We start from the raw sequence: 16,074 nt of genomic DNA on the forward strand, positions 1-16,074 counted from the left end.
TTTTCTTATTTTATAATTTTTTTTTTTTTTTTTTATTTCACTCAACTCATTCATCTTTTTCTCACACACCAGGAGGGGATGCAATGATGGGTAGCGTAAATTTAAATACTAATTAAAACCAGGGTTAGTGTGTACTTAACTTAGCATTTGTGGTTTGTGTTCTTTTCTCTCATGCTTGCACTTTTATTCATTCTTCTAGCTCTCATCTCATTTATTCGACTCTTTCTTTCTGCACTGCACTCTCTGGGCACCGCAACTTACTGTTATTCTTCAGTTGTGGTGCAGGCCTAGCTGCAAGGTTTTTTTTTTTTGCAGGCCAGGGGAGAATGCAGTGATAGTGTTTATGTGGTTTGTAAATGTTTGTTGGTACAGTATATATAAAGTAATGTAAGTTATTTTTAACTTTGTATTCTTTCGGCCAATTACATTTGCTCTTCTGCTCACTCCCATTCACTTTCTCTGCATGCATTCCCATCCCCCTCCCCTACATTGGTTTGGGGCCCCAGGTTCCTACACATGGCATGGTAGTCATGGGGAGTTTTGTTATGTCAGGTTTCTGTCAGGGTGCAGAATACTGCTATCCTAACAGTTTTTAAGTCATCATCTGGGCGTGGTGGGAAACTTGGGCAATTTTACTATTGATTATTGTTTAATTGCTGGGGGGCTGAAATTGCTCTGCGCATTTCGAAAACTTTCGGTGTGAAAGATGTAAAAGCTTTATAATTTTGCTCTTCTATGATGAAGAGATGTTCTTCTCCCCTGGGAAGGGGACCAATCTGTGCTATTAGCTCTGTTCTGGGGATTTCATATATTATACATTCATAGAGAATGTGTGCCCAGTCTTCACTTTCGCCACAGGTGCAGTTTGGGTCATCGGTCAGGCCTAAGGAGGTTAGTTTCGCCTTTAGGGAGCCGTGCCCTGTCAATATAAATGTTGTAAAAAGTCCAGGGGCATACCACTTAGGTGGCTTTGGGCTAACCATTGACACCAGTGGCAGAAACCGTTTGGTGACCAGACCTCTGGTTTCCTGCTCCCACTTTGTTTGCCATAGCTCGTGGAGCTTTGTGGCTATTCTTTTTCTTTCATCATTGAAGGTATTGGTTGTATCAAGGGCTATCCCCAGAAATTCTGTGGGTATGCCCTTTTTAAATCTATAATATAAGCCTCTTTTGGCTACTTCCAGGTAAAGTGGGAGAGTTCCGGCCAGCAACTGTAGTGCAGGTGTGCTTACTGTGCGACATGCTCTGGTAATAGTGAGTAGTATTGTCCTTTGTATCAATTCTAATTTATTCCTATTTCTTACTATGGCCGAGCGGATGAACCACGCACCGGCTCCATAGGTGATAACAGGCAGGAACATTGCACGGTATATGATTGCCAAGGTCTTTCTTTTGAGTCCCCAGTCTGCTCGACTGATCCTGGCAATCATACCTGCATAATTTCGCACTTTTTTCGCCAAGTAGATCAAATGGGGGTAAAAAGTTAATTTTGAATCAAAGACCACTCCAAGATATTTTAGTTGTGTTACCATTTTTATAGTGATTGTGTTAATTTTGATTTGTGGACGTCTTCTCATGTCCAAATTACCTTTTAGAAGTATTTGTTTGGTTTTTTCAGGCGATATTTTGAGCATGTGCATTTGTGCCCACTCCTGCAGCTGCAAGAGAGCGGCATTTGATCTTTGCTCTACAACCACTCGTGAGTTGCCTTTTACAAGGAAAATCATGTCATCTGCAAAGGCCAGGCTTTCCACGGGGCCCAGATCCAAGGCCAGAAATTCATCCAGAACAATGTTCCAAAAGAAAGGGCCAAGGATTGATCCCTGCGGGCAGCCTTTATTCACAGGGCGTGTCAATTCCTGGAACCTTGTGCGTACTGAGACACTTCTGTCTGTAAGGTAGCTGTTTATTACCTTATAGAGGTTTTGTGGGGCATTTGCCTGGCGAAGTCTCCTAAGGACACTAGGCCACCACAGTGAGTCAAATGCCCCAGCAAAGTCAATGGAGATTGCCAGCATATATTTCTCCTCTGTGTTTTTAACTGTTGTCAGTAGGTGGTGCATGGCATGGTGGACCATGCAATGTAATGGGCTACAGTAGAATGGCTGAGGAATGAGTAGTACAGTATGCAGTATATTCCATTAGTGGATTCAACGAAGATTTTCCTTCCAGCCTCTCCACATTAAACTTGGCCTAATGAAGGGTTCTGTGAAAGCAACGAGCAAGATCAATTTAAGTGGGTTTCAATACTTAAGCAAGAAAGTTCCAAAAATCAGTGATGCAAACGTGAAAGAGGAAATATTCATGGACCTCAAAATTACCGAGAATCAGCTTGTCTGGCTTTTGGTAATCTATGAAGGGCGGCAGCACTACCGATGGAATATTTATAGCAAGGATCCTGCAAGAGAAGTATAGAGAGAAAGAACAAGCTCTCCACTAGACCTAGAAAAGGCCTCTGATAGAGTACTTAGGAGTCTTCTGTGGAAGAGGTGTGTTCCTGAGACCTATGTCAACCTTATCCAGGATGTGTACCAGGATAGTAGAACTAGAGTACATAGTGCAGCTGGAGTTAGTGATGCCTTCACTGTTAACATTGGCTTACACCAGGGCTCTGCCCTTATCCCATTTCTATTCATCATCATAATGGACACATTAACCAGAGACATTCAGAGCAATGACTCTGACAGTTTACTCTTTGCAGATGACATCACGCTTAGTGATGAATCACAAGAGAAAGTACAGGAGAAGCTAGAGAGATGGGTAACAGTTCTAAAGGAGGAAGGTCTAAAAGTCAATGAAGTCTTTTGGCAACCAAGACTGCTCTCTCAGCATTGGCAATGTACAGCTTAATAGAGTTAATAATTACAAGCACCTTGGGTCAGTGCTAGACACAAATGGCACCTGTAAACAGGACATCCAAAGTTGAATAAAATCTGGATGGGCCAAGTGGTGGAAAATGTCTGGTGTTTTGAAAGACAAGAAGATGCCAACTAAATGGAAATCAAAAATTTACAAACAGGTGGTAAGGCCATGTATGTTATATGGCTTGGAGTGCTGGGCTGTCAGAAGAAAAGAAGAAAGAGTTTTAATGTCAGCAGAAATAAGAATGCTAAGGTGGAGTTTGGGAATAACCCTGAGAGACAGAAGGTGGAATGAAGATGTAAGACAGGAGATGAAAACTGCACCCATCAACTTGAAGATTAGGTAGAACAGACTTAGATGTTGGAGGCACGCCCAGCACTGTGAGTTTACTCACATTACCAAGCATGTGCTTAGCTGCCAAGTTCCAGGTCGAAAATGGAGAGGCAGGCTGAAGATGACAAAAGAGAGCAGCACAGTTCGGCAAGATATGCAGGAACTAGGACTCACTCCAGCAGGCTGTGCCAACCGTACTAAGTGGAAGCGTTCCATCCATGTCGCTGACCCCTAACTAGGACAAAAAGTGCAGATAAAGTAAAGTAAGTATATAACATATATAAATGCAATAATTCTTAATGAAAAATTATATGTTACCTTAAGCACTTATATAAAAGTGCATTGTTGATCTATGCAGGATAATTTGGAGTTACTGCAGAAGTTTGTGAACTAGTAACCCTTTCTCCTTGGGCTATTTGTCCGTTACGCCAGCCTTGGAATTTTAAGAATGCATCAATACCATATAACACCATTCCTATATAACCAAAAAACTATTGGGATGGGGGAAAGGGGAAAAGTATATATATTAAAAGCATAATACCTATAAAAATATACAACTATTTTCTTTTAATCTATTTATGGAAATATAATCAATAACAAGGATTTTTAGTTCATTCTTAAACCAGGGCTGGAAAATTCCTAAGTGCCTGGACAACTAAAAAAATTCATGCCGATACCTAAAATGTAAGCTAAATCAAGCTAATCAGGGAATTTTTTTTTTTCTGTTTAATAAAACTTTACTTTTATTGGTCATGAAATTATACTGAAAAATAATATATTTGAGTAGTCAAACAGTTCTGTTCATTAAACTGTAACAGATTTCGAGCCGGTTTCACTTGATAATTATGATAATTAATAACAGCACTTTTCTAGCATTTCAAAAATAATGAAATAAAATGTTTGTATATATTTTGCCACTCCTTTAAAAACTTTGTTATGCTGCCAAAATCTTTCTTACAATTATCATTACAAAAAACTTTGAACTGAAATAGACAAAAGTGTTGAACCAAAAAAAGAAACATTTGTATTAAAATAAATACAGTGGATCCTGCTTTAAGACTGGTTCACTGTACCATCCACTTTATGATGGACTCTTGATAATAAAATACCATCCACTATATGATATGTAGTAAGTAACGGTCATTGTGATCACGTTTATGAATTGAATTTTAATTCTATTAAACAGCAAGTCTAATAAGCGAAAATATGAGGAATATTATCTACAGGCTATAAAAGTAAAAATATAAAGCACAAATTTACAACTTTATTACCTTACCAATTAACAAAATTAAATGATATGTGAAAATCGGAAGAATATTTTCCATAGGTTAGCAAAATAAAAATAAAATTTATGCATCCGTACATAGCTCAATTAATACTTTAATATATACATGCTAACTAATTGATATTTCTGTTCACTGACATTTGGGGGGGGGATGTAAAATTTAAAACAGTAAAAAAGATAAGAAATCAATAACAAAGAACATGGCATGCACAAATTGCAACTATCACGATACATTCAAGTGAGATACGGAGTAAAGTTTACAAAGCTTAAAAAATGGGAATGAAGAGAAGATTCTGAAAATTCATTTTCATATGATTGAGATTTCATGGAAGGAGAAACACATTTCACCATAAGAACATAAAAATTCATAGAATTCCAGCTATCTGTATTATTGAAAATGCAATAAGATCAAGTGTACTACCCATTTATAATAGATTACACTAATAGAAAACCAGAAACTGCAAATCATTTTTATTGTTTTATAGTAGTGACCTCCAGAAATGTGCTTTAGAAACATATCACATGTAGAGGCATTAAAAATTGATTGTCATAACTGAACGTATGATGATGAAAATGCAGTGCATTTTAAACTATTTGAATTGGTTTTTTTGAAATTTCATTTTATAAAGCAGCTGATTCTACTAACCAGTAATCATGTTAACCAGCACCTACTTATTTCACTTTACATTACAACGAGCTTACAACTGTCTCTGACTGGACCACGTGGTCTTTTCTCTTAGGCAATAGCAGCATTTGTAAACGTGTTGGTAGCATGCTTTGTTTTTGCATCCTTTAATTGAAGTGATTTTTGTGTTGTGCTTATTTGACATAAATTTACTGTATTGAATTAGTGTACGTACAACATTGTGTAAAAGAAAAAGAGATAAATAGCCCAGTTACACAGAGAACATTTCAACTTCCAGTGTCTTGGAACGAATTACCTAAAAAAAAAATGTTATTGGGTTCACATTACGATATTTTCGTGATTAGATGGTGTCTCTGGAACAGCTTAATATCTGTAAGGTGGAGGTTCACGTTACGATATTTTCATGATTAGATGGTGTCTCTGGAACAGATTAATGGAGGTCCACCGTACTTCCTTCTTAAAAGTGTACTGTACATTAATTTCAATATTATTTGTAAACAAAAAAGTAAAACAAATAAAAAGATAAATTACACTCTAAAGTGAGGAGTTGACTACTAAATATAGTTATATTTAGCAGTCATATATGGACTGAGACCATTATCAACTTAAATGCATATGCTATTTGCACTCCCACATTGAAAAATTCAACTTTAAAGTGCAAAAAAAGTGATTTCTTAAAACACAGTAACAGAACCACATCACAAAAATATTTATTATTATTATTATTTAGGCTTTTATTTTTGTTCCGTGCAACCAAGATTGAAACGAAGATAAAGCTTTGTTAGTTCACTTACAATATATGGAAACAACTTGCAGTCAGATTATCAAGAAGTGTACATAATTGTTTAAATAACCATGACTCTCTCCATAAAAAATAACATGTGAAATGGCTGTATAAATGCAATATTTGAATAGGTAAAAAGCCCAGCCAAAGACGATGACAAAAACAAAACAAAACTGGAATCAATAGTGGAACAGTATACATGTAGTTCCTGACTTTACGAGTTAATTCATTCCTAGTGTGCTCGTAAAGCGGGAATTTATTTCCCATAGACAATGTTAAAAATAGGGGTTACTTTATCAACAATTAAATTAGTTAGCTAATTAGTTTGTGTTTAAACAATGATTGATTTATCCAAAGAAATGAAAACGTAGCCTTGTAAAATCAAGCAAATTATAATAATAGAGAAATTATTTATGACTTACAAATGTTAAAAATGTTTAATCATCGACTAAATGCACACTCATTGATCACTCATTATTGGCTCGGCACTCGGATTGTTGCACAAGGAGTAGTCTTCTTCAGAAATGCTTCAAGAGGCATTTATTTCCAAGATAATCTTCTCTTTTCTTTATAAATTTCAATAGCATGCATAAGCATTTTTTAACGGAACACACAAATTGCAACTAACATGATTTTCACGGAGTAACAAGTTTACGAAGCTTAAAAAAAAAAAAAAAAATGAAGAGAAGATTCTGAAAATTTATTTATGTTTTTATACAATTGAAGATTTCAGATTTCAGGAAACACATTTCACCATATAATGTAAAAAACCACACAATTTCAGCTATCGACATTTTCGCAAATGCAATAACATAGAGTTTACTACCCATTTATAACTGCTTGCAATAACAGAAAAACCCAATAAACTGAAAAGTGCAATTGTTTTATGGTAGTAACCTCCAGAAATGTGCTTTAGAAAAATATCACAAATCCATTCAAAATTGGTTCTTATAATAAAACATATGATAACAATGAAAGTATAGTGCATTTCAATGATTTGAATTGGTAACTAATAAAATTTACACTATAAAAACGACATTTTAGAGAATTATACAGCAAAAATTTCGACTTCCGAGGTCGTGGAACGAATTGCCAAAAAACAATGTGCTATTGGGTTCACATTACAATATTTCACGATACGATGGTGTCTCTGGAACAGATTAATATCGTAAAGCAGGGTACATTATATTGTATAGCTACGCGTGCGGTTTGAAATGCAATATTTATTAATGTTTAACATTAATTTTTGCAATTAATATTCATATTTTCAATTTTGTTTATACTTGGGAAGGAAAAAAAAACTCATAAAACCGGGAACTCGTAAAGCGGGAACTGCCTGTATTTCGAAAGATGTTTCAAAAAACAGTGTTTATCATGCAGCAAAATTTATCTAGGGCAAGCACATACATAGAGTTTGCAAAAGAACTTCTTGGTTTATTCATTACCAATAGCAATGAAAAACTCAAAAGTTCTTTCACAAAAATTAATCATGTAAAGAAATTTAAAAGCCATTAATTTTGTGTAAAAGGTGCTAAAAATACATAGAGCACCTTTTTCTTCATTCTGATGAAATTCAATGTCCTTTTAAAAATTGGTACGTGATGGCCAGTCTGTGAGGGTGACAAATTTGCATACTATCCCCACCCGAGAGAAACACAACATACTACTCAAATCAAAAAAAATTTTAAAAAACATAAAATACAGGACTACAATATTATATAGGAGAAGGGTGTATTATATAATAAAATTTACAACTTTAACAAAATATTTAAATTGAAAGCAATAACATTGAAGTACCATCTTCCAAGGAATGGAGCTTACATAAAATATAAACAAACGATTTACAAATTAAATTTAATTTTGAAACATTTATATTAAAATAAATGATGGAAAATTACCACCATTTATATGCATATGATATATTAACAGCTTAATTTCTCTTTGTAATTAAGCTGTTAATATATCATATTAACAGCTTTGTAATGTAAATATTTACTTACATTATTTTTTTACACAACTGATATATTTTAATATACTTCATTGTTATTTTTTATTGCAAAAAAAAAAAAAAAAAAGATTTTTTTAACATAACTTCTACTTGAATGTTGGTTACTTCATAATGTATAACAACACCAGCAATATTTTCATCCTTTTATGGTCCTGGTCTTTGACTCTTAGAGTGCTTTCTTTGTTCAAATCACCTAAAAATTGTTTGTGTAATATCCTCTTCAGTAATCCTTTCAAATACCAGAATATATCACTATTAATCAGTTTGCTGGAATTCTGCATGACAATACAGACTCTAAAAAATTAATATTTTGATACATAACAATATTTTCACTGTTTTGTCTAGTACAGAGCAGCCAACTATAAAAACTGCTTTGATAAAGCATTTGGTGATCATTGCCTGATTAAATTTTTTCTTAAGCAGCTGCAATCTGCAGCATAGCATCCAGTACACTTCCAGTCCTTAAAAATTCAATTAGACTGGATATCATCCATTTTTGCAACTGCAGGTATTACCGAAGAGTTCCTTAACATTCTTTATACCTTTCTCAAGCAGCTTCAAAACTATAGTTGCATTTGGTGGAAAGCACCTTACTATCAACACTTGACAAGAGGGAAAAAAAAAAAAAAAAAATTATAACAGCTGGACAGTCCACAACAATTAATTTTTCAATTCTCATTTACAATATTCAACCAATCCATGAATAATATGCTACCAACCACATCAAAATGTCAATATTTATATTTTTAAATCACCAAGAACCCATTAAACTTTGATTACAACTAGTAACTTCTTACCAGTTACACTCGCAGCTAATAAAACAGGCTTACTTACTCTCCCTCTCAAAAGGTTCCCACTTTTATACGTCACCTTTTCATGCTGCTAACTTGTTCGGTGAATGGTACTTTTACTGTTCACTAGACAAGATATAAATGAAGCCAACTTTGTATTAAACTTAAATGATCAAAAAGCTTAAGTGTTTTTTGTTTTATAATTTAATAGTTATAAATTCCCATGCATATCTTTTGAGTTTTCTGGCATTATTAAATTTTTCTTCTAAAAATTGTCCAACCTTGCAGTTGATACAAGATCAATTAATTCTTTTGCAAACTGCATCTTAAATAAAAATAAAAAAAAAATAAAAATATGATGTGCAGTCATTTAATGCTATTGTTTTGCAAAACCCAAGTGGAGCTGCTTTACCAATTTCATCATTATTAGTTTACTCACGTTTCTACAAACTTATCATTTTAAATCTGTTTCAGATATTCCAGTTTTCTTTTCTTGATATGGCTGATTTTGTTTATTCTAAAAGCATTTGCAACTTTCCTTTCGCTATAGTTTTCTAAAAATCATCACTTTTACTTTTTATTATATAACTTTAGCATTAATTCTCCTTAATTTGGCATCTTGAATACTACTAAAATGCACAATTTTAAATCCAACTTGGAAAGAAGACTAAGCTCTGATGAGAGGTTACGGATAAGAGAAAATGTAGAATAACAGGCAGAGATGTACTTCCCAATAATGGGAGTTTTGTTGCGATAAAGAGGTAACTCAGCCTGCACATGTTCACTATTGCATCTACAGGCAACACTTCCATTTAATGATGAAGAGGACATGTTGTCCAAACAACAGGAGTCCATGAACCCATCATGCATGGTGCCCAATATCCAGGAAGGTGTCAGTGGTTGCTTAATATGGAATATGTTTTGCTGACAAGAACTAGGACTCCTGATTTGTATGGGCCAAAATCATGAGATCTACTGGCAGCTCTTAGGAGACTATGTGCACCCTGCCACAATGCATTTTTCCCAGAGAGAAACTGAATCTTCCAAGACAAGATGTGCATGCCATCGGGCCTGCATTTTACACAAGTGGTTCAAGGAACACTGTGAAGATATCACCCATCTTAATTGGCCTCAAAAGTCACCTAACCTCAAGCTAACTGAACACCTGTTGGGTGTTTTGGAACGGAAAGTGAATTGTATTGACATGCAATCATCATCTATTCTGACACTGTGGAAAGCCTTGCAGGCAGCATGGCTACAAATCCCTACAGACAACTTGTGAAGTCAATGCCTAGGTAAATAGCATATGAACAGTGGCCCAACACAGTATTATGCAGGTGGTCACAATTCAGTTATCACTGAGTGTGTGCATATACAAGGGGTGATCATTTAATTTGCAGACTGGTGCAAGATTTTATGTTTACCATGCAAACTTTCCATAACTGCCACTAGAGGCACTCTCTGATCGCTACTGAGCAAACTCTGTATGCTCATGACTTAGTACCGTGCATGGGTTGAAGGAGAAGTATGGGGGGGGGGGGGGTGCCGGAAACTTTGCTCTAGAGACTAAACATGGGTTTCACCACTTCAAGCCTCCAATAAGCAAAGTGGTGGTATTTCACCGGTTGATGAAAGTCATCTACCACCTACGGATAAGTGCAATGAGCTGAGTGAGGCACGTTAATCATTTATTTTTAAGGTCATTATAACCACGATCTTGATCATTATAACCAAACGTGACTTTGAAATAGTGGACCACTCACGACACTTTCGCCACCGCCTATGGCTAGAGTCACTCAACATAGTAAACAATCCAAAGGCATTAAATCGCCAAAAAGGCATACGTCTACACCCCATCCTAGAGACAACTGTTTTAATGCTAGATGATCATCAGTGGAGTAGAAAGCAGCCACGTCCGTGCAACAACAATGACGCATGATTAACGTGCCTCACTCAACTCATTGCACTTATCCATTGTATTTAAATGTCAGTTGATGAAGAGACACGCGTCTCGAAAGCTACTGTTAGTATATATTTGTATTCTTACATTAAACTGGATTTATAACTTATACGTGTATGTTATTAAAAAACCATAGACCCCACTACACCAGGCCCATTTGTTACTACAATATTAATTGTTCACATTTACCAACAGTTTAGAAGTGGGGGAAAAACAGTAAAGTACATCACTTACAGCTCCTGCTGCCCAAGCTGCATCAATACTTCCAGTTGCTGCAAGTACTGTTGCACCAGTAAAATAGAACAGTGTCCATATAGCACAGTAAATTAGTTCCTGTAAAAAAGTTCAGAATGCTCTATTACATTTACAAATCAACATAACCAATTGTTTTATAGTATTTACGTACTTGCAATTTTTATAAATCAGAATCTAGAAAACTTAATATAGATTCACCTTTCAGCACTGAAATAGTGTCCCAAAATGTTTCTTCCAAAATAATAATTAATTAGCATCTGAGGCAAATGGAGAATTATGAATAGCATTATAAAAAACAAGCTGCATTTAAAAATTTTTGCTTGTTTATATGTTCTAAAAATAATTTTATTTCTACTTTTTTTCCCCTTTGTTCTTTTGTGTAGTTCAATTATAGAGCACTGGCTCCAGAAAATTTCTGTACAATGCTTTACCTTTTTATCACTAGAAAAAAAAAAAAAAAGATTCTTTTATTACGAAAATGGTGTTTTTGAATTAAAAGGGGTTTAAAAAAAATGTAAATTCGCCCAACAGCTGTGATACAAAGATGGAAAAAAATTTTGTTTGATACCTTGAAATCTCTAAAGCAACCAAACAGATTTGTTTCAATCTCACATTTTTTTTTTTTTTTTTTTTTTGCAGCACTGAACGAAGTGAAGTGTCACAATGGATAAAGTTGAATACAATCAGTGATTTGGTTCCTCTTTCTGCAAGGGAAAACACCCAAAACAATCCACGAAGAAATGGCCGCTATTTATGAAAAAGACTCCACAGGTTACAGTGTCGTTGCACATTGGTATGAACCAGGGATGGGCAACCTCCAGTCTGCAAACGTGCATAATCCGACCTGTGGTCATTTTCAAAATACATGTATATATAATAAATGGCCTGCCATTTATTATATTATAAATTTGTTACTATAATTGCATTTTTACCTTGAATTTTTACTTCATTTTTCTTATTAATAAAATTAATTACAGGCAGTTCCAGCTTTACAAGTTCTTTTTTCAAGTATCAAGTAGCAACAGAATCGAAAATATGAACATTAATTGCAATAAATAAATGCTAAACATTCAACAATACAACATTTTAAACCACACACGTAGCTATACAATACAGTAAGTTTAGGTACTACTGTGAGTGCATTTATTTGTTCGGGCAGAGATAAGGAGGGAGGTCAAACTCTTGCAGCTTGAGGTTTCTACAACTGACGTCACATCACTGATCTGTTTCAAACACACAATGGAGAACTCGCAAATGAAGACCTTGAAATGGCAAAATGTGAAGAAGCTGAGGAAGAAAGAAGATTTAAAAGCTGGAACTCCTGTTCATTCTTTCACTCTCAAGGGGCTTAACAAAGCTTTTCAAGTCACAAGATTCAAATTTCGAGCACACTAGAAAAGTTGATATAGATTTAAAAAATGCTTATGCATGCTATCGTAAAAAGAAAAGAGAAGACTGTCGTGGAAACAAATGACACTTAAAGCATTTCCAAAGAAGGCGACTCCTTTTGCTTCCAACAAACCAACGAGTGCAGAGTCAACAGTGAATGAAGAACCATCAACAAGTGTTCATTTAGTCCAGTGGTGTCCAACCTATGTCCACAGGCCGGATACGGCTCGTGAATAATTTTTATACGGCCCACGTGGCCATGAAAATTGCTCTTCTTTGGATCAACATATATTTGTAAACAAATTTTTTCATGCATGACATCAAATAAATATTTAAAAAGAAACAGAATAACAGATGACCATCTTCATTCCGTATTAAAAATTGCGAATTTTCAACCAAATTTTGAACAATTATCTAAAAATATCCAGTCTCAACCATCTCATTAAATGTTGTTTTGCTCAGTAAATGTTATTGCATATTGTACCTAATAAAATTTTCAAAAATTTCATAACACTAACACTTGTTATCCCTGTGTGTGTGTGTGTGCACGCTCTTTATTTTATCAACATTGTTCATAATCATTGATACAGTAGAAGGTGCTAAACTCAATGCTTTATACACATCCGACTGACGCTCGCCAGACTCCATGCAATGAATCACATCCATTTTCTCCTTAATTGTTAGGGTTTTACACTTTTTCCTGCCTGTTAATTAAACCATTAACAATTGAGGGAAAATTCAAAGAAACCAACGTTGCACACTGAACATAAACAACTCTTGGCGTCACTATCATTCCACCCACAATGCACCACGAAAAATAAAAGAAACACAAGCGTTGCTGTGATGTGTTACTGAGTTGCGATTTTTTTGTTATTTTCAATTTTTTTTCAGGTAATATTTTGAAACAGTCATTAAAGTGAAAAGTCGTAAAATGTACCGTCGTAAAACAGGACCTACCTGTATTTATCTTGGATAAGTCATTAGCTGCAATAATGATAAATGGCTGGAAGTCAAGAGAAGAACTAAATTTTGGATGGGGAGCATTCAGGAAATATAGCCACATACTAAGGAGCAATATCTCAATTTGTCTGAAACATAAAATAATGAACCAATGTATACTCCCCACCATGACTTACGGAAGTGAAACTTGGACACTCACCAAAAGAATGAAAGAGAAGATGAAAATTTCACAGAGAAGATTGGAGCGATTTATGTTAGGCATTAATCAGAACTGTTGGATAAGAAGAGAAACACATGGATTAGGCAGCAAACTCAAGTAAAGGACATTCTTATCAAAACTAAAGAACTGAAATGGACTTGGGCAGGACATATAGCTCGAAGACATGACAGATGGACTAAGAAAATAACAGAATGATACCCAAGAGGAGCTAAAAGAAAACTAGGATGACAACAACAACAACAACAACAACGGAGATGGACGGATGAAATTTAAGAGTTTGTGGCAGTAAATTGATGGCCATTCCACAAAAGTGAAGGAACTGGAAAGCTGATGGAGAGGCTTTCATCCTGCACTGTACTGAAAATCGCCGATGATGATGATGTCCATCATAACCTCAAAAGACATCAATCATACTGCATGATGGAATATATGTGGGGAGCTTTGCTCTGGAGATTAGACATGAGTTCCACAAATTCAAGTCTCCAATAAGCAAAGTAGTGGTATTGCACAGATTGACGAGTCATCTATCACCTAGTATTGCCTGATAACACGGATCGGGGGGGGGGGGATTCCTCCATTGTGGTGTGGGCACCATACCTCAATCCCTGCTTATATTGGTTCACATGTGGGTAGCCACCTCCAGTGTACCTGGGTGCTGTATTTCAGCACTTGCGTGCAGAGGTTATACCCAGGGTTACTAACAGTCCCACCATTGTGAAGGTACAAGCAGAGGATTTGGCTGCCACAGAATGACCAGACTTCATTGAAAATTGGTCCATTTGACTTGAGTGTCAAACTAAAGTAACAGTGAGGGTCAACACCAATATTTCACAACAGCAACTCAAGTGGTTACTGTTCTGCAGGAGGAATAGAGAGCTATATGTGTTGTATTCTTTTATCCACTGGCAGAAAGCCTGCCAGGAAGATAGTGTCACAGCAGTGAAAGTGGAACCAATATGCTACTGAACTGAGTGGCAGTAATGTCAATATAAAACCAACATGCATCCAAGTACATTTTGGAGGGATTGTACCTTATATGGATTTTATTTAATGTTTTCACTCAGTACTTCTCTTATCTTGAAGAAACCTATGACAGTTAGAACAATTAATTATGGCAATTACTATAAGCTTTCCATTACATTTATCATAATGAAATAATCTTCTTAATAATTATATAATCAGTAATCTAAAAGCACAAATCTAAAAAAAATTGCACTTGAATAATGCATACCGACAACAGCCAATTGATGATGTGCAGCCTCTCAATTATGTGAAAGAGGTACATTAGGAGTAATATTAGTGTTGTCCAGAATGCTGCCATAGTAACAAAGCTAAACCAACTTCCTGCTGAACAGCCATTACATGGAAAAGCTTGTCCACAGATGAAACTGATAAGGCTGACTGCCTACACATGTGGATAAAAAAAGTTATAAGAAATCAAAGTGGATGTATATTAGAACATATTTATAATTAAAATAATTAAAAAGGACTATCCCAATTTACAAATAAACTGTGCTCTATTATTACAGCAATTTTATTTATTTATGCACAAATCAACCATGTTTTGCTTATAATAATCCTGTTTAGTTTTTTCTTTCAAAATTAAGTATACAGATTAAAGCAAAACCGACTTGAATAGTAAAAGAAATGCTTTTTGAGACTATTCTCAAACTTTACTTATTTAAATAATGAAGTTTGTGTTTTACACAGATATACAGAACAGAATATAATCATTATATATTAACCAACAAAAAACTGAGTAAGTTGTAATTCTTTCTTAAAACTTATAACCAAGAACATAATCCAAAATATTTCAGTCAGTCAATCTGTGTTTGTTTGTTGTTTGTTATTTGGTTTTTAGAAGCATTAGCAACTAAGGCCATATTGCTCCGGGGATATGCGGTGGTCATTCCCTAACCTTTCCACATCCTCCGTATTTGGTGGTCACAGGCTCGAACCCCAGTCTGATCAAGAAGCATGTGCTATGCACTGCTGCTCCTGCCCACCTGGCTACGGAGGCGTCAGTCAATCTGTGTGGCCAAAGTATAGGGCTGTCATGGCTTAACCATATCACACAGAACACAGTAATGGTAGATAGCAGCTGAAATATGCAGTGATACCATCCTATTGGAACCACACAACAGCCTCGGACCAGGGGCAAAGCACCTAGTAAATACAGTTGCATAACAGATAAAAATGAGATGTAATGTTCCTCAGCCAGACAATCAGCAAGTAGATAAAAGCCTAGAATTTCAGTACTTCTCTTATCTTGAAGAAACCTCGGACAGTTAGAACAATTAATTATGGCAATTACTATAACCTCTCCAAGGCCAACAGCCAATACCCTGATATTACACTGAAACTGCCACTGAGTGGCAACATGTGAATTTATCCACCCAATAATGCATATTGTGGTATGCTCAAAATCTTGGGGGGAATACAAGGACTAATAGATTAACAGTAGCCACTGGCAGAGGTGAAATTGATTCTTGCACTGCTTCTATTGGAATGAGCAGCAGCCTGGAAAACAAGATGCAGGATATTTCAGAGACTGCTGGGAGTCATTGCTGTACACGTAAAC

The 16,074-nt window shown here is 35.5% G+C and overlaps 1 protein-coding gene across 1 annotated transcript in view; it reads right to left on the reverse strand.

The window, feature by feature from the left end:
- LOC150090812 (CKLF-like MARVEL transmembrane domain-containing protein 4) overlaps positions 1 to 16,074 on the reverse strand; it is a 90,848-nt gene that overhangs the window by 14,328 nt on the left and 60,446 nt on the right. Inside the window, exons 3-5 of the mRNA XM_090380162.1 lie at positions 14,725 to 14,898; positions 10,904 to 11,002; positions 3,514 to 3,686 (exon numbers count right to left, since the gene is read on the reverse strand). Of these exons, the coding sequence (XP_090236288.1) occupies positions 3,546 to 3,686; positions 10,904 to 11,002; positions 14,725 to 14,898 (414 nt within the window). The 3' untranslated portion in view covers positions 3,514 to 3,545. The remainder of the gene's footprint in view (positions 1 to 3,513; positions 3,687 to 10,903; positions 11,003 to 14,724; positions 14,899 to 16,074) is intronic.

This window comes from Mastigoproctus giganteus, chromosome 1 (genome assembly GCF_048544385.1).
Source record: "Mastigoproctus giganteus isolate SK-2022 chromosome 1, ASM4854438v1, whole genome shotgun sequence".
Classification (NCBI taxonomy): domain Eukaryota; kingdom Metazoa; phylum Arthropoda; class Arachnida; order Uropygi; family Thelyphonidae; genus Mastigoproctus; species Mastigoproctus giganteus.